General features: G+C 47.8%; 1 protein-coding gene across 2 annotated transcripts in view; it reads left to right on the forward strand.

Moving 5' to 3' along the window:
• Nucleotides 1–24,854, forward strand: part of Rcsd1 (RCSD domain containing 1) — a 59,795-nt gene that overhangs the window by 22,085 nt on the left and 12,856 nt on the right. The window contains exons 2-3 of one of the 2 annotated variants that reach the window (XM_038350087.1): nt 23,035–23,136; nt 24,477–24,566. In XM_038350087.1, coding sequence (XP_038206015.1) covers nt 23,035–23,136; nt 24,477–24,566 — 192 coding nt within the window. The remainder of the gene's footprint in view (nt 1–23,034; nt 23,137–24,476; nt 24,567–24,854) is intronic. The other variant, XM_038350088.1, reaches the window with a different exon arrangement.

A 24,854-nucleotide genomic window follows, 5' to 3' on the forward strand; every position in this document is an offset into this window, starting at 1 on the left:
CTGCCACGTGGCACATGCCCAGTAAGCATTGCCACCCGCTGCTGAGGAAGTGTGACCTTCTCAAGAGGAGACATGAGCAGGGCCTTATGTTCTGAGTATGTCTACTCTCCCTTATCACAAATGCGTGTGGCCAGAACTAGTTTTTAAAGATTGATTCTGTTATTTTTAATTATGTATCTGTATGTGGGTGTGTGCTCAGAGATCCTCTGGAGCTGGAGTTACAGGTGGTTGTGAGCTGCCTTCCATGGGTGCTGAGAGACAAACTCAGGTCCTCTGGAAGAGCAGCAAGTGCTTTTAACCACTGAGCCATATCTCCAGCCTACAAAATTATTTTTTATCAGCTGGGTGGTAGTGGTGCATGCTTTTAATCCTAGCACTTGGGAGGCAGAGGGAGGCAAATCTCTGAATTCAAAGTCAGCCTGGTATACAAAATGAGTTCCAGGAAGACCAGTGCTAGACAGGGAAACCCTGCCTCAAAAAAAATTTATATATGTGTGTGTGTGTGTGTGTGTGTGTGTGTGTATCCTTAGAGTCTTTTCAGATTCAAATATGTGGCTATCTTAACTTACTTAGGACACAAGTAAATGATAAATATGAAATTCATGCAGGCTGATGATAATTTTTTAATATATTTTTTATTTTTTGGTATTCTGTTGTTTTGATTGCCTCCTGTCACATGAGATCAGGTGTGGAATTTTCTGTTTGTGCTGTCGTGTTTTCATCTAAAGAATTCTTAGTTATGGAGCATTTCTGATTTGGGATTTGACGATTAAGGATGTTCATCCCATACAAAAGCGTTTTGAGCATAGAGTGGGTACCATGTAGCCAGTAAACCAAGTGGGAAGGTGACTGAACTCAATTTTGAGAATGATTATTTGCACAGTGCTGGGGAGGGGGCGCAGATAAGAAAAACAGAAGCAAGAAAACCAGTTAGGTGACCATCATCAGTGACCACAACTGAGGGAGAATCGGTAGCAGTCTGAGGGTCAGTGGTCACGGTGTTGTGAAAGCTAGGTCAGAAGTAAATGCTGAAGACAAAAGGCCCCAGGCTTGGCGATCTCAGCCAGCATGATCTATTTCTGGATTGCTACTCTCAGCCCACTCCAGGCTCAGCCAGGTCCTGCAGAGACAGCATCATGTCCTCTCTAGACGGGACTGTCATCAACACCCTTGTGACCCTAGGGACAGACTTCCTGGGATTGAGAGGACAGTGGAGGAGGAACACAAGGATCCCTTGTTTCCAAAGCTGGCTGGAGGCTGCACGTCTCCCCGAGGAAATGAGGTTATCTTCGCTTCCCCTAATACGCCCTCCTGCAGAAGAAGCCCTGAGCTTGGGGACTGGGAAGCCTGTCACTGATAGACACCATCAATTATCAGGATGCCTTGGGCTGCTAAGATGTGTGGTCCAGGCACATCTCTGCCTGGAGAGGGGGACGCTTTGCTGAGAGGAAATGGCTCCAGCCAGATATCGCTTTGTTTGCTTTCCCTGTGAAGAAAAGAGATGATTTTCCTCTCATCTTTTACTTATTTTTTTAGGGATCAGGCAGATATTTTTAATTCCGCTAGCTTCCCGCTGCCTACAGGTGTTTCCTATGGTGTTGCTATGGAAAGGACAGATTCCATGACATAATCGGCTTTGTTCCCAAGGGCTCCCAAATCCCTGCTCCTTGGATCCTTGTTGCTGCCTTGGATCCCCACTGGCAAGGTGCAGTGACTGCACTCCTCCACCTACTTACCCTGTGCCCCTCACCCAGACCCCAACCCCACCCCAAGCTGTCTGGAAGCACAAAGGGGATCCTCCAGGTCCTGCCTTACACTGGCTGTGGAGTCCCTGGAGACTGGAGACTGGCGGAGGTACAGGCACCCAGGAGAGCAGTTCTTGACTTCTAGCCTGCAAGACAACTCTCCCTCCTGTTACTTAGGAGATGATAGGTGAGACGTCTTTCCTCTGACATTGAAAGCATTTAAGAGCAAAAAGTCACCCAAGCCTAAAACATTTCTGGAAAACACCATGTTTTCCGTGCACCAGAGAAGCCTGTTACAGGAAATCTTTTTATAAGGAAACTATTGTTAAATAATATCTGTTTATTTGTTTATAGTCTACATGGATTTATGGCACCTCATGCCTGTCTTTTAGACTGAAGAGAACAAAATGTTCACAAAATGTTTTTACTATGTAGCTTCCTGGCTGACCTCTAATTCAGAGCTCAGAGATCTGCCTGCCTCTGCCGCCCAAGTGCTGGCACTAAAGGCCTGTGCCACCCGCTCTGCTGAGATGGCCTTTCTTTTCTTTTTGTGGGGATCACAGAGTCTTTCTCTGTAGACCAGGTAGACCAGGCTGGTTCAAACTCCCAGAGCTCTGCCTGCGTCTGCCTCTTGAGAGCTGGGGTTAAAGACGTGCACCACTACACTGGGCCAAGTGAGTTTTTTTGTTTGTTTCTGTTTTTTGGTTTTTGTTTGTTTGTTTGTTTGTTTGAAACAAGGTTTCTCTGTGTAACAGTCCTAGCTCTCCTGGAACTAGCTCTTGTAGACAGGGCTGGCCTTGAACTCATAGAGATCCACCTGCCTCTGCCTCCCAAGTGCTAGTATTAATGGCATGCACCACCACCACCTGGCTGATTCTTTTCTCATATCATTTTTATTTTTGATTATGTGCACGTACATGTGCTGTGTGGTTAATGTGGGTGCAGGTATCCTCAGAGGCCAGAACAAGTCATTGTATCCCCGGAGGCTGGAGTTACAGGGGGTTATGAGCTTCTCAACATAGACGCTGATTCATTTTGCTGATTAGGAAACTAAGGCTCAGAATGTTAGGAGATTTAATCATTTTTAAGGGACTGGAGGAGGATTTGAACACAGGCCTTTCGTCTTGTTTGGAGTTTCACATTATAATACTACTTATAATTCAAGGAGGAAAAGATAATACTTTTGATGTCAGTTAATACTAAAAATATAATATATTATAAACATATAAAATTAAAAATAAATTAATATATTAAGCTCCAAAACTATCACATGGAATTGTTGAGGAAAACGGGAGATGTATGATGGAAGAATTCTTCCCATAAATCAGCAGTAGCAGACAGATACCTGACTTGGCCAAATGTAGCATTTCCCATCCCCAGAGAAAGTCTCTTTCCCATTCCCACTCCCTCTCATTGTGTATTATAATCGTCAATCGAGAATCAGATTGAACTGATGATTTGGAGTCTTAACTGAGTAGCCCCAGCCATATTCATTCAGATGGACATGGGTTTCCCACACATCCCTTATGTCATTGGCTTGGTCTCTGTAGACCTTGAGGTTTACCGTGTACGCCTCTGCCTCCAGAGAGGGGCGTGTCATGGACTCAGCCGGCAAAGATCACCAGTGCAGGGTTAGAATGAAGCTCATATATCAGAGAGATCCATTTCCCATCTCTTCCAAAGTGGGGCATTGTCCTCGGGGCTGAGCGGCCTCTTCCGTCCACACTGGCATGAAGAGTGGAAGTCAACCTTGAAGATGTGGAGCTTGCCTGTTGAGTCAGACTCAGCGAGTTTTGAACCCAATGCCATTGGGCCAAGCACATGACCACGGGAGATCATCTCTGTGATTTCCCAGAAGTAGGAACTGATCTTGCTGTCCATGCCCCTCCTAGGATGCAGAGAGAACTAGGAGCAGATGCCTGTAATGTATACACAGGAAGTATTCCATCTACATTATAGGCTCCTGTCTTCTTTCTCTCAAGCTAATGACTTCATGACCTCCGCTGGGGATGGAGTCTGTTTATTGCCAGGAATATGAGTTTATGCTCGGCTATTCAAGGCTCTTAGGAAATCAAGGGTGTGGGGTGGAAAGGAAATCACCTGTGTTCCTACTTCTCACTGGAAATCTGTTTCTTCGGAGCGGATGGGGAGGTCAAGTGGCTGGTTGAGCTTCAGATTGCTCCCAGGAGGAGGAAGAGGCAGCTTTTTAAAGATGTGTCTGAAGCTACTGCAATCTGGCTTAAGTTTCAGTTTTCCTAAAACCACTGTCAGGGTGTGCATATTTACATTTAGTGCCAAAATATCTTCATGCAGTTATTGGTAACCTTACCTCCTCCTCCCCTCTGGGCACGTATGCCCCTTCCATAGATACCTGGGGTTTGGAGCTGACCTCTGAGAGGCTGGCAACTCCCTCACTGGGGTGTTTTCCAGGTTTGTTCCCACGTTCAAGCCACACCTTCCTCAGAGAGCAGAGCTCAGAAATCTCACGTCAGCAATTCAACTTTCTGCATCGAATATCTTATGTTTTAATGCATCTTAGCGATTACCTTTCCTTCCCTTTAAAATATATGACGGACAGCTTTAGACATCGGCTCTGAGTGCTCTCTAGTGGTGCATGCCAGCACATGTGTGCTCAATCACATACGTGTGATTGCATGACTCAGATTATACCAGCATACTGGCTTTCTCAATACTACTTTCATTTTAGTTGTTTATTTCAAATCAGCTCTCTTCTCCACAGACCCCAGAAACCTCATGTGTGTCTTTCTGCGGAATATCTATGTTCCTATAGCTAGTCAGTTGCACGTGTCTGTACACATATATACAGATGCAAGATACATAAGGGGCAGCAGGTTTTACATAACTGCGACCATATATTGACTTCACTATGTCTGTGATTCTATATGTATGTTACAATATTTTTGTGGAAGTTCAGAATGTTCTTTCATTCCTTTTAATGGTTTTGTAATAGCCTGTTATGTGGATAGACCATAAACCATTTCCTTTTTTACGGGTATTCTCTTTGTCGCCAGTACTTTACGCTGTAAACAGTGCTGTGCCCGTATTCCTGGGGCTTTTTACAGCCTATGGGGTGGGCTGAAGATGAGCTGAGCCGGGAGGATTTGTGTAATCTAGTTTAATAGATGCTGCCAGGTCGCTTTGCCAAAACACTGAGACAACTCGTGTTTCCTTCAGCGATGGATGAAGGCTCCCTGGCGGGCTCTGGCCCCTCCACCTCCTCCTTCCCGCCCCTGTGAAAGGCAGAGCAAGCTCAGTGCTACTTAAAGTCACATTTCCTTACAATGAGTTGTCTTAGCATCTTTCTATGTAGACTGGCCTTTTACATCTGCTTTTCTGCAGTTGGCGTGTTTGTGCTCTTTGGTTATGTAGACTGTTCGTGTTGTGTCACACGTGCTTTCCTATGACAGATGTCACCTCCTTTTCGTCTGTGTTACCAGTTCTTTTCCAGATCTGCTGTTTTCTCTTTCTAGTATTTTTACCATCCAAGTTTTTAGGGACTGGGAAGATGGCTCAGTTGGTAAATGCTGCTGTGCAAACATGAGGACCCGAGTTCAGATCCTCAGCCCCCACATAACAGCTGGGCGTGGCAGCGTGTGCCTGTAACTCCAACCCTGGGGAGGCAGAGATGGAGGACCCCTGGAGCTTCCCGGCCAGCCAGTCTAGCTGAATCAGTGAGCGCCAGGTTTAAAGAGAAACCTTATCTCAAAATATAAGAACAGCGGTTGAGATGGACACCCAGCATTGACTGCTGGCCTCCCCATGTTACACACTATGTGTACACACCTGCACACATATGTACACACACATACATGAACAAGCACACATATACCACATACTAGAAACAGGTTCCAAAAGTTTTAATAATTACAGGGGCCTTTTGTTATTTGAAGATTTTTTTAAAGATTTATTTATTTACTGTGTATACTGTGTTCTGTCTGCATATATTCCTGTATGCCAGAAGAGGGCACTAGACCTCATCATAGATGGTTGTGAGCCACCTTGTGGTTGCTGGGAATTGAACTCAGGACCTCTGGAAGAGGTGCCGGTAGTCTTGACCTCTAAATCTCTCCAGCCCTGAAGGTTGTTTCGTTTTGCTTTTTTTTTAAATAGTGCCTAAGTTCTCTGTCTTGATTGAAAAGGGAAGCATGTCATGTTGACACTCATGTGTCCTGCAGTTTGCTGCTGCATAAGTTTGCCTTGGAAATCCCAGGGACCTCAGAACCAAGTGTGGGGAATTTTAGCAAAGCATGCTGAGTCCTGACTCATACCTCCCCTCAGGCCTTGCTGAATCCTGTGACCGCAGTTTCCCCCAGGCTTCAAGCCCATTCTCAGATCCCACAGCAGATACCAGTCTGGAATATTTCTCTGTTCTAGCTGCTGTCTTGCTGTCCCTCCCCAGAAGCTCCTCCCCCACGCACTCTTTAAATGGAAGTCTCCACTTCCCAGCTCTCTTTATACTCTGCTCCTTGCTGTGGTGGCCTGGACGTGGAATGTCCCTGAACTACCCAGCCCCTGCTCCAGAAACGCCCAGTATTACAAGGTCTCTCTCAGTAGGGTTCCCCCACCCTTCCTTGGACAGCCAGACCTCTCTCTGGAAGGACATATGCACCACTGTGAGATCTGCCCCACTGAATTGGATTTTACAGCCTCTCTTTGCATGAATGGGGATCCAGGTCAAGTGTTTTCCCTTCAAATCCTCTACCGTTTTCACTTCTTCAAGATAGCTTCCAAATATTTTGGCTTCGTGTTTAAAATCTTGCATTTATAGGACACTTAGTCTGACAAATACTATGCACACACCCTCTCATTTGATTTCTTTTAGAAAAAGATTTATTTATGTTTATTTTATGTGCATGAGTGTTCTGCCTGTGTTTGTCTGTGTACTGTGTACATGCAGTACCCTCAGAGCCCAGAAGAGGGCATTGAATTCATCGGAACTGGAATTATAGACTGTTAGGAGCCACCATGGGGTACTGAGAACTGAACCTCAGGTCCTATGCAAGAGCAGTATGTATTCAGTCTCTGAGCCGTCTCTGCAGGCCCTCTGACTGTTGTGCAAGCCTATGATGGTAAGAATTGCTGTCTCCTCTTTACAGAGAAGACCCTGAAAGTTCTGGAGGTGACATCATCCACCCATGGTCATGTAAGAATAAGCTTAGCATCAGGCTTTTGTTCCCACATCTCTGTCTCTCACCTCCTTGGGCCTGTCTCATCTTCTCCCCACCTTCCCTTCCTGGGGTTTGGGAGTCTGACCTCTCTTTCCACCTTGTTGATATTCTTGTGTCTGCCATGTTGAATGCCCTAAGCCAGCTGACCTGCAAACTCCCAGGCAGCTTTTCCTGTTGCTACCTCCCATCTCAGGACAGGCATGCTGGGACTGCGGATGCACACGGACACATCCAGGTTTTGGTTTTTTTTTTTTTAAGTTTTCTAAAAACTTCATTTATGTGTATGTGTGTAGATGCCACATGTGTGCAGAGATACCTACAGGGGCCAGAAGAAGGTGCTGGATCCCAGGCAGTTGTAAGTCACCAATGTGGGCCCTGGGGATCGAACTCAGCTCCCTGGAAGGGCAGCAAGCACTCTCAGCCACTGAGCCATCTCTTCAGGCTCACCCAAGCAGCTTTTTCATGCGGGTTCTGGGATTGAATTCAAGTTATGAGGCTGGCATGGCGGGGGCTTTTACCCACCGAGCCACCTCACTGCCCCGTCCCCCAGTTTCTCCAGCTTGTTTAGTTTTCCAGCCTTTAGTCCTGCCCATCGTGGTTTCAGCCTCTCTTCCGCCATCTTCTTACTGTGCTGGTCTTTCCGTTTGCTCCACATTTCTCCAGGTGGGCTGTCAACCTAAACTGCACAGAGGCTATGGATTATTTCCCTGTGAACACTTCCCTTATTGCGTTAATCGACTGCTTTTTATATTTCAAGAATTCTTCCTGGTCTCAAAAAAATGATGTTTATTTAAGACTTTACAGTAATATTTTCTTAAATCTCAGTTGTCATATCCATGATGATAAACTTACAGAAGTCTGTGCTCAAAGTTACCAAGCAGATAATAAACACTTCAGGGTCATAGTAAGTAAAACCAATCTAAAATAGGAGCAATAAATTGGGGGAGGGGATGGCTTTTAATATTGGGGTTTTTAATCCCCCATGCACATTATTCATTTAATATCGCAAGGGTCTTAGATACACAATATCATAGGTACAGCCTCATTTTACTGAGGCGGGAAATGAAATTCTGAGATCCCTGGCATGAAGACAGAGCCTGCCCTTCCCGCTGTTACATCCTGCTGGCCAGATCTTGCTAGCCTCTGCCCAGGTGTCGGACCCGTGTGGGCCAGTCCGACCTCACTGCCAGCACCATCCTGACCCTGGTGAAAATGAAGCTCTCTGCTCTCTGCTTTGTGAGAGGATGCAGAAGGTCATTTTCAATTCCCCATCCTCTGAGAACTGGGCTGAAAGTTGCCTCCTGGGAAAGCCACCTCTGTGACCATCCTGGGTACCTCCCAGACAGAAAATGTGGGGTGTGCTTAGGGTAATGGCATAAAGCATTGCCTAGACTACCCACTGATCCACTGGGGGGGAGAGAGAGGGGGGAGGAAGGAAGAAAGAAACAGAGAGTGGGAAGGGGAGAGAGGAACAGAAGGAAGAAGGAGAAAGGAAGGAAGGAAGGAAGGAAGGAAGGAAGGAAGGAAGGAAGGAAAAGAGAGTGGGAAGGGGAGAGAGGGAAGAAGCAGGAAGGAAGGAAGGAAGGAAGGAAGGAAGGAAGGAAGGAAGGAAGGGTTCAGATGTAGCTACAGGAGGCTGGTTTATCTGTGTCTTGGCTCTCATAAGCATTACTTCTCGGGTTGGGGCTCTGTCTGGGTTCACTACTAGGAAAGCCTTCTTGAGTCTGGGTTTCCTATGAGCGAAATAACGTACAGGTGGGTCTGGCAGATGCCAGCTCGTCAGCCCCCCGGGGCAGACACTGCTCTTCCTTGGTAAGGGATCCAAACCCTCCTTTTCCCCAGTTCACTCCTTGATGAAATGGGTACAAAAGATATAAAAGAGCTCACAGAATATTCGACCACTTAGCTGAAGGTGCTAAGTCTTCTGAAGAAATGCGCTGTTCTAGGATAGGGTAGGTTATTAAAACCAGAGAAGACAGCACCCAGGGAAGGAATATGCAATTGTAATGGATTTCTTAGCTCCATGTAGGCACAGGGGCTCCAATTGTTAAGTAATGGATTGATCAGGGAACATTCCCCCTCTGTCCTCCTGTTACTATTTCGGGGAGCCTGATGAGCCGCCGCCATTTAACAAGAATGTGCAAACGGGCTTGCTCAGAGCCATCCTTGGCCCACGGCCTCTCTCCACTTTCGCCATAAGGTCCTAATCTGTATTTATCAGGCCTTCAGAATGTTGGTCCGCTGGTGTCCATTCGCTGAGGCATGGGTCTATTTCTTCATTCTTCACTGGCTGGCACGTGCGAGGTACCTCCTATGGGCCAGGCAACCTGCTAGAGGCTGGGAACTAACCGCATTGTTTCCGTGCTCAGGGCTGACAGCAGAATAGACTCTCACAGAGCTGTGTCTTAAAGTTCCCCTTAGTTCTAGTTACACAAGCTCCCCAGGTCCCCCAGCACCTCTTCACGCACGCACGCACGCAAGCACGCACGCACGTACACACATCGCTCACCTTGTCTACACCGCTGCTACTTATCTTAAATGTCACAACTTGTATCGGGCTTCTTTCTCGTTGCTTTCCTCAGCCTTCCTCTGTACAGCAGTTTTGCCCTGATAAGTATAAACAAGTGAAAAGAATGATCACTGTTGAGTGGGCCTCTCCCACAGTAGCCTCCATTATGGAAGGAACTATTTCTTGGCACCCTCTGAGCACTCTGCGGTGCAGGGCAGAGGCTGCCGGAAACATGAAGGCATGCGTGTAAAACAAGGTAGGGCAAAGGAGGAACGGCTACTTCTGCCCACGTTTGCCCACCGGAGTTTGTGTGAGTGCCCAGGCTGCCCTTGAGGGAGGCTCGATGCCCGTTTACCAGGCAAGGTCTCTGTATGCATAGGCCCAGCACTCTCCAGTGCTAGACAGCGTTTGGTCAGCGTCGTGGGACAGGCTTGTGAATTCAGTTGTTTATTTAAAATAATTAAGTGTTTAGTCTTCTGTTAGCGTCTTCTGCCTCTATACTGGGCAGTTCTACATGCGTTACTTCCAAGAACAAACCAGGGCCAAGTGGACTAAGTGCGCGAGACATTTTTCTCCATGTTTGCAAACAGCCTTTGGCTGTGGCTTCAAACACTGGAAAGCCTTGCTAGAGGGGGAGCTTCTTATCTGGAATTTTCAGGGAACCGTGGCAATTTAATTTATAGTACGCCGTGTTTTGTAAGACCATCGCAGCAAATAGGTAGTGACTGATGGGGAAACGGTTTAGCTTCCTCCCTTCTGCTCACTAGCACCCAGTGCTGTGAGCCCAGGTCTGCTGGCTTCCACAGACAAGCCTTTAGCTGGGCCCTGGCTTTGCCTGTCCTGTCCTTTTCAGACCAGCCCTTGTCCTATCTTCTTATTATAGCTAATAAGAAACCACTCATCTATGAGACAGAATTCTGTGCACATTCCCCAGAGCATTGCTGTTTCTTGCTCAGGGGGGTATAACCCATTAATAACTCTCTCTTCCTCAGTTTCCCTATCCATGAGAAGCTAGTTCCTCCTCCTAGTCAATCAAATCTTTGTGTTACATAAGGTCTATCTGTAGACGGGCTGGCATTTGGAAAGTGCTCAGGGCACTGTAGCTATTGGAATTACCAATTGGTTCTTCTGCCTATGAACTGGGTCCACAGCTCAGATGAAAGATATCTTAAGGATAGTCCCCTCCCCAATCTGTCCTTGTGAGACTCTCAACAGTAGGTATTCCAAGGCTCAGCAACATACTCCTGTGGGCACCCCAAGCATGGGACATCCTGAGAGCCCCCAAATGAAACTCCCACCAATGGCTGTGCTGGCTCCATCCCCGGGAGCCAAGAGGACGCTGCTGTAACAGGAGAGGAAGCAGCTGACTGGCAGGCAGGCCTGGTCCTTGGGAAATTTGTTCTAATCTTAGTAGTCCCCACCTTCTGCTGTGACCAGCAGGATAAATGTCACCGGCTTCAGATACACATACACTGTTACTACTGTGATCCCCAGAGAAGGGTTTTTGTGGGTCTCTCTAGGTGGCTGCCCCAAAATCTTCAGGCTTACAGTGAGAGGGACTCTCCAGTGGTCAAGTATATTAGTGCTTTACCAGGGCAAGCGTAGCGCAGGGCTGGGAGGTTCTGAACAGACTTTGGGAAAAGACAGATTGTGTATTTACTTGTTGATGAAGGTGAATGAGTTGTCTAGGAATCAGGTACATCTGACCGTTTGACTCTGGGACGTGATGTTGCCGTCCACAAAGTTCACAGTCAAGAATTGGGCAAACGAATTAAAAACAAAGCAAAACAACAACCAAAAACCTCATAATGTTTTAAGTAATTTTGTGTCGGTCTGCATTCATAGCAATACATTGCTGACTGTGGTCTGTGTCCCTTCATTCCTGCCTGTCTGAAGCCTCTGCTGTCACCCCATAGTACAAGCTAAGATTCAGCCCCTAGAGGCTGACTCCCTCACACCCACGCTGGTGTTGCTGGGTCTGTGTGCTCCGCCTTACCCTTTCTGGGCACTCATCCTGTGGCACCTTCTCTAACTTCTTTTCCACAGCCCTGCTTCTCTCCCTGGGCCTCTCCTCTTTGTCAATAATACACTTGTCTACCCAGAAGCCTCTTGGCTCTACCCTGCACCTCCCTTCTTCCCCACCTGCTGCAGCCACCCACCGTTTGGAATGCCTCAGAGCCAGAGTATCCAAAGGCTGCCTATATTCGTTGACTTGTGGTCCTTTCCTTCATGGTCAAAAGCAACAACAGCGGGTGGACTCTGAGCTCCAGACACTGACTCTGACTTTCCCTCTGCTCTCCTCTCTCCTATAGGGATTGTGTGGTTACACATGGCCTGCCCAAACCATACAGAATATTGCTTGTTTTAAGATCAGCCGATAGGCAACTTTATTTCCCACATTTACTTCATCTACCATTTACCATGTGACCTTACATAGTGACGTGACAGCTTCCAGGGATTAGGATGTAGATACATTTGATGGAGTCAGAGGACCATTATTCCATCTATCCTGGTAGCAGACCTATTTGTTGTACTTCCAGAGGTGCAGCATTCTGTCCAGCTGTGCACTTCTCCTCCAATGTGCTCCCTCGTTCTCTCTGTCCTTAAAGTCTTGTGACCATCTAGCGTACAAGGCAAGCCAGGGATCATTCTGATGTCATAGGTGCAGAGACTTCAGGAACTCATGTGACTTGGCCAGGGTTGCCTAGAAAGAAGAAGCTCCAAGAGAAATGAGGATATCCTAGAAGTGAGGATAGCCCAAAGGCTATCCTCAGCCATGACAGCAGGCCTCCGAGAGCTCCCGGCAGTCTGTGGAAGGAATACACAGAAAATAACAGAAATGATCCAAATCAGAGAAATGAGGTCATAACCAGGATGAGGAAGGAGGGAAACAGTGACGACACATCTATCTTTTTAGTGGTACTGCCTTCAAAGGGTGAAGCAAATTACCTCCCGCTGCCCAGCATCCTCAAAACGAATGGAAATCTCCAGCATGGATAGATGAATGGAGGGATGGCTCAGGGGTTAAGAGCAGATAAAGCAGTGGTGCACACCTTTAATCCCAGCACTCGGGAGGCAGAGGCAGGTGGATCTCTAGGTTCAAGGCCAGCCTAGTCCATAGTAAGATCTAGGACAGCCAAGGCTACACAGAGAAACCTGTCTCAGAAACTAAACAAACAACTGAATGCACACAGCTCCTGCAGAAGACCCAAGTTTGGTTCCCAACACCCAAACTGGGTGACTCACAACTGCCTCTCACTCCTGTTGTGGAGGACCCAACACTGTCTTCTGGCCTCTCTGCAGGCATATGCGCACACATAATTTAAAGCAAAACAAAAAGACTATCCATTGTTGCAGTGTCTGCCTTAAGACTAAACAGCAGCTCCTCTAACATTTCAGTCCACATCAGCCTAAGGAGTGAACTGAGTTCTGCAGCCCGTGTTCCACGTGACAGCTTTCACTTAGCCCTTCTCGTGCACTGAGTGGGGACTAGAGGAATGAGCCTGTCACCCAGGGAACTCATCAGAGGCACTGGCTGTGACAGCTGTGACATGCCCACTTCCTCTGTGAGGTTGTCCCTGGTGCTTCTTTCCCATGCTTCTGGGTGAGGCCACCCAGCACAAAGTGGCTCTTCTCATTATGGTATTTTCTACCACCAACCAGGCCTTCAGGTAAACCAGGAACTCCTTGAGCTCCAAGGCCATAAAATTTACCCTGTAACCCCCATCCTTCACCATTGTTAGGCACACAGCAGGTACCCAAGACTCAGTCTCTGCCTGACTGAATGAGTACAAAGCCCCATGCTGGTTCTTACAGCAAGCTCATTCTGTCCTTGAAGACCTCTGGGGATTGGTAACTATTTTATAACCATCTCCTCAGCTCCTTCCCCCAGCAGCTGACTGGACGGCACTCCTCAGCTGTGCCACAGCGATGAGGCAGGCTGGGAACCGGAGAGTTCTGTAAATGGAGACTACAGAGCACAGGGAAAGATCAGGACTGTGGAGGCAAAGTCAGTTTCTCTCGATTAGACCCTTTAGGCTAGTTGTTAGGATTTGTTGTCTTTTAAAGTAATAATTTGATTGAGATATAAGTAACACACTATACAATTCATCTATTTAAAGTGGACAATTAGTGCTGGCAAGATGGTTGGGGTAGGGTGGGCAAAGGCCTCCAAGTCTGACAACTTGAGTTTAACTCCTGGGACCCACTTAGTGGGAGGAAAGAAATTAATCTCCAACATGTACACCATGACACCTGTGCATTCGTGCACAGATACACACACATTCAGTAAAAATAAATTTTAAAAATATCAATGGGCACTGGGTATGGTAATGCACACCTTTAACCCAAACACTTTTGAGGCAGAAGTAGGTGAATCTCTGTGAGTTTGAGGCCAGTCTAGTCTGCAGAGTGAGTTCCAGGACAACCAGAGCTGCTGCAGAGAGAAACCCTGTCTAAATATATACATACATACATAAATAAATAAATAAATAAATAAATAAATAAAATATTACAGGCAATTAGAACCGGCATGTTGGCTCGTGTTTATAATCCCAGCGTTTGGGAGGCTGAGGTAGGAGGGTGGCTGTAAGTTTGATACCAGCCCATGCTACAGAGTGAGACCCTATCTCAAAAGTTGAGGGGGGGATGAAACAATCTGTATTACATCTGTAGCTGTGTACAGGCATCATCATCAACATTAGAGCACTTTCGTTGTCATCTTCAAAAGAAGAAACTCACTTCCATAGCTATCACCCTGCCATCTGTCCTCCCATCCTCTCTGGGCAACCGTCGGTCCTCTTTCCGTCTCTCTAGATTTGCCTGCCCTGGACAAGTGATAAGTGGTATTTAGGGCTTCCTGTTTAGTGTGATGTTTGGTGTAATTATCTATGTTCCATGTGTATCAATATTTCATTCTCCTTTTAAAGAATTACTGTGTGTGACAGAAGGGGCTGTGCGTGTGCCACGGAGCGCGTGTGAAGCTCAGGACAACCTTGTGGAGCCAGCTCGCTCCTTCCACCTCTCCGTGTATCTTAGGAGTTGAGCTCCCTAAGCTTACCAGGATTGCTCCACAAGCATTTTACCTGCGGAGCCATCTCACAAGCTCCTAATTTCATTCTCTTTATAGGTGAATATTATTCCACTGTGTAACTCTTACAATCTACTTCTCCATTCACTGGCTAGTGGGTATGAACCTGATATTTTGATTCAAGTGCTTTGATTGACTTAGGGATCACACAGCTTGGATATATGTTTAGGATTTCTGTGAAGTATTCCTGGGGATGGTAAATGAGGAAAGGATGGAATATCTGCTATGCACCCATCTTGGTAATAAAGTAGCCCATCGTAATGGTTGGCGCAGGATGTCCCACTCATAAGGGAAGAGCATGCATGGTGTCTTAGTCAGCTGAGCCCTCTGTACTGCAGAGGGAATAGAAGAGTAAGGAAAGATTGGGCCTAACTCCAAACATTTCTTAGCCATTCAGGCAAACTGCTAGCCTTATAATTAACATTCAGCAATAGGGAACAATTATTGAACCCTTCCTGTGTGCCAAGTCCTATTCTAACTCATTAAGTCTTGCCAATGGCTCTATAACATAGTACTATCACAATTCCCTTTATACAGATTGGGATCCTGGGACACAAAGTTTGGTAACCACTGCATCCAGTGTGTCTGGAACCTGACTAGGAGTATGGAAGAAGTAGAGAAAGGATAGATACCCCAAAAAAGCTGGGGGCAGGTAGGCTGTGCAGACACCGATGGAATGGTACCAACACCATTACAGACCAGGACGTCAGCATGTTTATTACGTATAGCACAGGGTTGGGGGGGGGTTTAGCTAGTCTCAATAGGATGTGTTTGCAGGGGAGCAGTCTCCAGCTGTAAGCTTCCAGGATGAGGAAGCTGCAGCTGTAGCTTTTGCACACACCAATCTTTCATAAAGAAGAAAGCTTTGGCCCAATCCGAGCCTGACCCGAATGGGAAAGGCTCTGACAATTCCCTGTGAGTCAGAGGCCTTGATCCTTGACATGGCCAGCTCATGTCAAATAATACACATTCACTCAGGAACTCCACTGGCTCAGGGCTTCATTCGCTCCCTACAGTTAACATCTAGGGCCACAGAATGGAAAACATGGGGCTGGTATTTAGACTTAGTCCACCTGAAGCCTGACCTGTGCCCCACACAGAGTGTGGTACAGTTGTCAGTGCACCCTGCCTGGAACACAAGGCTCATTTCCAATCGACTGGGGACTCTGGCTAATAGTCTGCTTCTTGTTATCCATAAGGGAAGGGTGGTGCAGCCACCCAAAACCAGGACGCAAGTTGCAAATTGTGTTGATGCAAAGGCTGGTGGGTATTAATAACCCCACTTACAAAAACAGGAAACTGAGGCTCAATAAGGTACTGTTGCTCAGCTTTCCATTGCTATATTAAGAGATACTCAAGTTAAATCAACTTTAAAGTAGGAAAGGTTTGTTTAGGTGTGTGGTTTCTGAGGTGTCCAGAGCCAATTGGTCTTGCTGCTTCAGGCCTGTGGTTGCATAATAATACATCATAGGGTGAGTATACAGTAGAGGGGACTTGCTCAACTCACGGCAGCTAGGATGCAAAGAGAGAAGAGAGGTCCGGGTCACAACGTCCCCTGCTACAGCATGTCCCCAGTGACTTAACGCTCTACCACTAGACCCAACTTCTCAAAGGTCTCACCCTCTCTCAATAGCAGGCTGGAAACCACACCTCAAACACATGGACTTTGTAGACATTGAAGATGCAGCAGAGGCCCCTGCACATCGAATGCAACCAGAGCCCGCATCTGGCTCTGAATATATTGTTCTCATCCATCGTCCCTGTGCCTTTCTAGGCCTAAATAATTCCTTTCCTTGTGCTTGTACCTTAGCTCACAGGTTTTTCAGAAAACGTTTTTCTCAGATTACAATGCAAAGCTCCAAGCACTGTCACAGAGCTCCCTGTTTCCTCTGTCACCCATCACGGTTACCTGGGCATTCTCCCACACTCTAGCCTCCTTACGTTCCTGCTTTTATACCCGCTGGTCCCCACCTAGAAGACTTCCCAGGACTCCTGGCCTTAGGCACCCAGGACTGTGCCCCATAGTAACCCCCCCCCCCCAGGTCACTGGGCTGCAACACCAAGTCCCAGATAAAATGGAAAGCCCAGAAAGACCCAAGGAAGGACCCGCCCCTTGCTAATGCCTAGGGCTCCTTTGGTAGGTTGAGTATTTTATGTGGGTTTTCCCTGGGAGGGAGTTGCACAGGCCAAGTAAGTTCTATTTTCAGGTCCTTGAATCTTACAAGTGGGTAGGGTGGAGATGTTTGGGACTTTTTTGGTCTGTGTGAGAGAACTATTTGTTCTCACGTGCCCATTTCTACTCTTCTATCTCAAGGCTTTGTTATTGTTGCTCACCTCCGGCTTCCATTTTCCCCTTGGGCAGGCTGCTCACAGCTTGAAATCATCACTTGTTCCCACAATGCATTTGACAGCATCTGGGGATGCTCAAGAGAGAACGGATGAAAGAACCACCTAGAGGGACGAGGGACACCACACACAAGTCATGTGGAACATTTGGGGTTTCTCGCCCTTCCCTGTTCACTCTAGTCAGGGACCCTTCTGACATGTTCTACCCCATCTGCAGTTCACACCAGTGTCTCCCCTGGAGCAACAGGGTGCTCCACCTTCATGGATGAAGGCCAGCTCTCGCAGAGGAGATAGCGCAGTGTTCAGCTTTGGTCTCTGCTCTTCCCTGTTCTGTGTTTCCTCTAATTTGATCCAACTTTGTGACTTCAGCTGCCATCTCTACCTGGGTACCTCTAGGCTCGGGTGTATATTCAACCCTCTCTACTGCATCTCAACTAGGGTGTCTATGAGACATTCAAACTTTCATAACCAAGAAAATACCATTCCCCTCGTCCCATCTGTCTCACCCACTCTTCCTTCCCCAACCCAGAAAGTACTTCCGGTGTCCTACTGTCAATAACAGAAGCCGGGCACCATTTTTGGTTCTGCTCTGTCCCTCATACCTACACAGGCTTCATCAGTAATTCCAGCAGTTTTACCTCCAAATCTCTCGTCTCCCCGTCTCCTGGCTGCATGTGTGGCCCCTCCACTGTCACCTCCTGGTTAGCTCATGCCCTGCTAGCACCGGCCTTTGGTCTCCTTCCCGTTCTCTTCCATCTCCCACGTACAGCCTCTTTGTGTGTGACCAGTGACTCGCTCGCTCCGAATGAAACACAAGCTGCTTGTGACAGAGTACCCACGGGGGCTGGCCCCATCCCTTACCTCGCCACCCCACTCTGGTGCCCAGAATGTCGCTGCCTCGTTTTCCTCTGCTCCCCCTCATCCTGTTCCTGTTTGTGATCATGCTCAGGAGACCTCCCTTTCCCGTCTTTTCCCTACCTGGGATTTAACAGAGCTACTCCTTTCTTGGAGATACCTTTCCACACCCTCACTGGAAAGAGGACCGGCTTTGCCTCCGTCACATTCTTTATCAACCTGGTATCTGCTTGTTGTTGGTCTATCTGCATCTTCGTTGTTGAGGGCAACAGTTCTGCCCTGTTCACCTTTGCATCAGAGTCTAGAACAGGGTCTGTGATGAGAGGAACTGGAGACACACCCTCCAGTGAAGGGTCTGGACGTGTGGGCAAAGCTGGCACTCCATGACGGTTCCCTCCCATGCCGTCACTTACTCAGCACAGAGTTACTCTGCAGCATGGCTCCACTTTTCTTCTCCAGATGTAAAAATCAGACAACGTGTCACATTGCTCTGAGAACAGTACTCACAGAAGCGGGTAGGATAAGCGAACCTGCCTAGTCTGGTCCAGAAGCCTTTCCATCATCCTAGGGTAGCAATGAGGAAAACACTGGGATAAACAGAAGAGTTGGGAGCAAAGAGAACATCCCAAGATGCTACACTGCTCCTTACCAAGTGATGATGAAGAAGCTTTGTAGGGACGGGAGCTCTTCCTTGGAGATTGACTTGCCTTAAGATTCCTTTCCTTTATGGAGGACCAAAACAGCAAGCATCCTTTATGCTTTTGAGGCTCTGGGTTCACTGTTCTAATGAGCAAGAAACATTCTTATTGGCTAAGGGCAAAAGATCCTCCACCCTCAAGAACAGCCCTCTCATGGCCATGCACAGTCAAGCTTCTCAACATACCTTGGTACCCTACACTGTGGCCCAGAGACTGTTAGGTACTTCAGCTTTCAAACAACAAGCAGGGTGGAGAAGCAGGGCAGAGCCAGAGAGGTAGCCGGGCCTTCTTCTGGCCTACACACAAAGGTTCTACTATGTGGATGGTCAGCAGCCTCCAAACTATATTTACTTGGCATAGCAACAGCATCCAGGAAGTTCCACACAGTCTAGACATAGACTCCTCAGTTCTCAGAAAATGCCACAGACATGGAAAGGAAACACCACAGGTGATTTGCTCCTGGCCTCGGCAGAGTCAGACATTCTTGTAACTGTGGTCTCAGAGGTAGCTGGCAGAGCCAGGCTTGTTTGGTGGCAGGAAGGGTGTAGCAAGCAAGATTCAGGTCTAGAAGGATGTTGTCGAGGCTGGGGCTGAAGCCAGGTGTGGTCCCCAGGGTGAGTTAAGGGTGTGAGAGGCTATAGGAGCAGGTAGCCAGGTCCTACACTGGCAAATAGGGCCGAATGGGGATGGGACAAGCTCTGATGAACTCCTTCTATACTTCAGGCCCAGTGCTAAATACTTTATGAACCAGGAAAAAAATATTTATCCAGGGAAGTTGAGAGTCTTCTGAATGCCTAGAAGGAGACAGAGACACTGAAGTCATTCTTTTTTTTATTTTTGGTTTGGTTTTGTTTTGAGACAGGGTTTCCCTGTGTAGCCCTGACTGTCCTGGAACTTGCTCTATAGATCAGGCTAGCCTCAAACTCACAGAAATCTGTCTTGCCTCTACTTCCCCACTTCTGGGATTAAAGGTATGTACAGCCACTGCCCAACTGAAGTCTTTCTTAGAGCCAAGAATACATGAGATACAGATGTTGCTCGATAGGTAGAGTGCTTGCCTAGCGTGCATAGAACCCTGGGTTCGGTTCCCAGTGCTGCACAAAACTGGGCCTTGTAACCTCAGCACTTGGGGAGAGGCAGCAAAGAGAACAAAAGCTTAAGATCGCCAGGCATAACGATGCGTGTCTTTAATCCCAGCACTCAGGAGGAAGAGGCCAGAGAATCAAGCTGTGAGTTCAAGGCCAGCTGAGGTCTACAAAGCAAGTTCCAGGACAGCCAAGGCTACACAGAGAAACCCTGTCTCAAAAGAAACAAAACAAGCAAGCAAACAAACAAACAAAAAAGTGTCTGTTCTGTGTCTTTAAGAGTAGCTTGATTTACATAAGACCCAATGGGAGCCGGGATACAGCACAGAAGACAGTGAGAGTGTTGGAGCCTCAGCCTGGGATGGGCTTGCAAGCTGTGGCACCCACCGAAGGAGCTCTGTGGCTAAGACCGCAATGCAAGCTGGAAGCAAAGCCTCACATGGGCTGAGCCACCAGCCTGAAGATCATGCTTCTTCCATTGCACCTGTGCAACTCGCTGGCTAATAATAATCTTGATACTTACATAATAGCCCTTTGCAGTTCTTAAAGCGCTTTCCATGGGATATATTATTACTTAACTCATGGCCCTCGCTGGGTGTCAAGGTCAAATATTCCCATAGTTAATTCCATTTGGTCTCTCCTATATGACTTTGGCTAAATGATGGGTGCCTCTGGGCTTCAGGGTGCGCAGCGGCCATCCGTCAGTATTCGGAAATTTAGGAAAGGAGGTGCCCTGGAGACAGGTGGAGGTGAGAAGCCATTTGAAGATAACTAGTTAACCTAGGGGACTTATGGAAGCAAACTCTGTATTAGAATCTCTCCTTTCACCCAACTCATAAGCCCTAAGTGCTCCCAGAAGCCTCCCATTCCCTGCCACTGAGCCCCTTGCCAAGCACATCTTGATACAGGGAAGTTCCGGTGTTTTTGATCCCTCTGTGGCTCTATTTTTAGCTGGAATGTCTCTCACTTCAGCACTACCCCTCAGTGCCTGGAAGCTGAGGTAGGGTGCACCGTCAGCAGGGCTGGAGGAATAAATAGCAGTGGACAGAGGCCATGCTGGTGAGTGACAGGAAGCTAGACAGATGGACATACCCATCAGCCTGCATCTTTGCCAAGGGCAGCTCGATTCACCATACTCTGCCCCTGAAGCCTTTCTGGTGCTCCAGGACAGCGAGGTGTGGGTCTCTGACCACTATTCATGTGACCAGTAGAGGGATCAGACATGGACCTGCCCTGAGCCCATCCGACAGCATCTTCGGATGGAGCATTCAGGCTTCCAGGGCATTCCCAGCAACTTAGGGGAAAATCTGGCATCTTGAATAGAGGTAAATCATTTGAAATCCTCCTTGAAATCAATGCCAGTGTTTAGACTGGGGTAGGATGAACTCGAGTGACACGGACAACAGAAATGAAATACCTGGCTTTGGCCCCAGAACAGCCATTCACATCCGGAGGTCTGAGGCTCCGTGTTTTCTTTCCTACCTCTGTACAGATCTCCTTTCCAACCAGCTATGTTTATGCCACTTAATTGCTGGTAGGTAGCAGAGGCCAAATCAAAAAACTTGGAGACACTTTTAGTACCAAAAGGAGGGTTGTGGACATGTCTGTGCGCAGGGCTATAAGTGGCATAGAGATGCATGTTTATGCTGGAGTTGCGGCATGATCCATCTCAAATGCCATGATACCACCCGTGGGGAGGCAGAGACGGAGTTTCTCAAACTGCTACCCAAGTCCCCCAAGACAAAGGGAGAGTGATAAGGTTCTCTATGTTAAGAAATGTCACCATCACGGTCAAAACAAAACAAAACAAAACAAAAAACAAACAAACAAACAAACAAAAAACCTAACATCTCTAGGGTCGAGAACATAAGACCATCAAAAAGTCAAGAGGTGGGGCCAGCAATGTGAATCAACAGGTAAAGGTGTTTGCCACCAAGCCTGACAGCCTGAGTTCAATTCCCGGGACCCACTGGCAGAAGGAAAGAACTGCTTCCCACACTAGCGGTCAGGATAAGAGAGCTGCTGGAACTCAACCAGGGACTTGCTCCACCTCTCTCATTGCTTCAGCAGTCTGAGCCTTGACAGGGGTGTTGCCAGGGTCTCTCATTAGGGCTGCCTGAGTTTAGTGACTGACAATTTAATGGCTGTGGAGATCGGGGGGAGAGGAGGGGAGGAGCAGGGTTGTTGTTATTATGACTGGCTACAGGTCCAGCTTGCAATGCTGCAAGTTGTCCTCTGACCTACACACACACACACACACTTTAAATTTAAAAAGGAAACACAGAAGGAGCTGGGTATGGTGGTGCACATCTATTTATTTATTTATTTATTTATTTATTTATTTTTTGGTTTTTCGAGACAGGGTTTCTCTGTAGCTTTGGAGCCTGTCCTGGAACTAGCTCTTGTAGACCAGGCTGGTCTCGAACTCACAGAGATCCGCCTGCCTCTGCCTCCCGAGTGCTGGGATTAAAGGCGTGCGCCACCGCCGCCCGGCTGGTGGTGCACATCTATAATCCAAACACTGGAGGAAGAAAAAGTCGGAAGGATGTGAGTTCAATGTCATCTTAGTTTACAAAACAAGACCTTGTATCGGAGAGAAAGAAAGAGAGAGAGAGAGAGAGAGAGAGAGAGAGAGAGAGAGAGAGAGAGAGAGAGAGAGAGAGAGAGAGAGAGAGAGAACTAAAACAGGTTACTATGTAGACCACGAGACCAGCCATTTGCACGGTCGGTAACTCACTCTCTATGTCAAAGTGACAAGTAGCATATGGGATGGACTGTGCCCTTCAGGCATCTTGGCTTGAAACATCAATAAACTAATGGCCAGGACTGAAGGCTAGACCCAAAGCCAGACACTGGCACCACCCCGCCGAGGCTGGCCCACAGTGAGAGAGCTGGAGCAGGTCTCTGAGTTCCACAGCCCTCGTCTCATCCGGTCTGCTACTGCCTCTAATGTCATTCATTAATAAATGGTCACTATTACCCAAGGCAATCAGCTAAGTAGGGAAAACAAAATAAAAAAAATCACATCTGGATGTGAAAATTCTAGAAAGGGCAAATGCTCTCTCTTTTTCCTACAAAGACCCTAGTTCCAAATGCATTTTGTCACCCCACTAAACCCCCATTTTTTAGAGTCATTAAACAGGAAGGAGGTTTGCAGACTATTGTTGATATTTCCCATGTTTGATGGGTGTTTGCAGAGTGGGAGACCCTCCCCTGACTGCCTCCAGCCCCACCTTGGTTTATTTGTCCCCAGGGGTACATCTGGAACCCTGTATAATACATTGTAGCTACTCACTAAATGTAGATAATTGAATAGTGTGTGTGTGTGTGTGTGTGTGTGTGTGTAGTTGTTTTTAAATTTGGATATAGGAACCAATTGCAAAATACTCTTAAAAATGTCTCGTCACAGAATTCCTGATGGAACCACAAAACAGGTGCCTTTCATGGCACCCCATGTGACCCTCCAAAGAGTGTAGTGTTCACTTGCTGATGAATATTTGCCTCCCTTTGTTTGCCAGGAAAGATCGGCAGAGACCAACTCCAATGTGGACAGCTCAGCACAGCCTTCCGTGGCCCAGCTGGCTGGACGGTTCCGGGAGCAAGCGGCTGTAGCCAGAGAGGTAAATGTGGAGCCAGGCCTGGAGGAAGAGGATGCCCATTAGGCCCTGAGGAGAAGGCCGGCAGGAGGAGCTTTGGCAATTACCAAATTAGGAAGAGAAGCCAGAGAGGGTCCCTCTGAATGTGAGGAATGTGCCACCGACCTGCTTCTTTTGGGCAGAGAATCCTTCCCTACTAGAGTAGGGCTCCCACAATGGTGAGGAGGGGTGAATCAGGCAGAGCCTGCACTCCTGTTCCTCTTGAGCATCCACGGACAGGGATGAGTGCTGTATCACTTTGTCCAGCCTGGACGGGTTCAGAGCAAAGAAGTCCAGCCACCCGGCTCCTGTTTCTCGCCTTGGAAGCAGGAGATAGGCAAGGCAGCAACGGATCCAGAACTGAGGATTCGATAGGAAACACATTCCAAAAAGAGACTAGGAATGGAGGACCAGTGGATTCTAGAAGAATCCTGCTGAAAAAAAGAAAAAAAATTTAAGTGTTATAACTTTGCACGATTGGACTAGATTGTTTCAGTCATGTTGTGTGTGGCTTCCATTCCAAGTGAGCTGAGGCTAGGCCAGAGTGGCGCACGCCTTTAATCCCAGCACTTGGGAGGCAGAGGCTGGCGAATCTCTGTGAGTAGCCCAGGCTGGTCTATAAATCAAGTTCCAGGACAGCCAGGTCTACACACAGAGAAAGCCTGTCTTGGGGGTGGGGGTGAGCTGAGCAATAGCAGGCATGGTGCTGCACACCACGCTAGTGTTGAGGACCAAGACTTCAAGGTCATTCTCAGTTACGTAAGGACATCAAGGCTAGGCCAGGCTGCAGGAGACACTCTGTCAAACAGCAACCAAAGCAAAAGGCAGGGAGAGTCCCCAGGTGGCAAGGGTCTGCCTCAGCCCCATGGCCATGACGGTGCAGCTCCCTTGTTCTTTTATGTACACGGTTTTGCACTTCGGTTTTCTCAACTAAAAGTAAAATCGACCCATGCTATCTAAACAGAAACATTCTAAAGGACGAAGAAAGAGGGTGGCAATGATCTAAGGGACTGGTTCTGCCTCACGGTTAAAAAGGCAAAATGTGGATGTCATCTCAAGAGGCTGGCTCAGATTTGGGGGTGGGGGGACCTCGAGAACAAGAGGACATTATTGCTGAACAGAAAGGGGAGCAAGATAACGGCGCAGCACTGACGCATGCATTCAGCAGGAGGACATCCCTGAGACAGCCCGTCCGGCACCATTCTCTCCTCCTCTAGCCATCCCTAACCGTTCCTAACCCGGTTTCCAGCCCTTCCTCCTCCTCCCTATCGCCCCATTCACTGCCTCTCTTTTTCTCTCTGTGTCGTCTGTCACTCTCCCTCTAGACACCAGCCAGTAAACCAACAAGAAGGAAACCGCCCTGCTCCCTCCCCCTGTTCCCCCCCAAGGTAGAGCTGGGCCAGAATGGTGAGGAGGTAAGTGCTACCCTGGGACCAGAGATGCTGGCTGTGGGGCTTCATTCTCCTTGCAGGAAGAGCTACAAACACCACACATTTAGACCTTGACATCGGCACAGGGGTCTCTCCACCTCAGATGCAAGAACGAGTCTCTAGCAACTTCCTGGATCTTTTACCTTAGAGGCTTGCTTTCCCCAGTCTTTTATTCCAAGACTCCTTAAGCGTCAGTCCAGGACCAGAGTCAGGTTTCAATCTGAGTCTAAGGGAAATGGTGGTACAAGAGGCGTGGAAGGGTCCTGGAAAGAG

Source organism: Arvicola amphibius, chromosome 12, assembly GCF_903992535.2.
Source record: "Arvicola amphibius chromosome 12, mArvAmp1.2, whole genome shotgun sequence".
NCBI lineage: Eukaryota > Metazoa > Chordata > Mammalia > Rodentia > Cricetidae > Arvicola > Arvicola amphibius.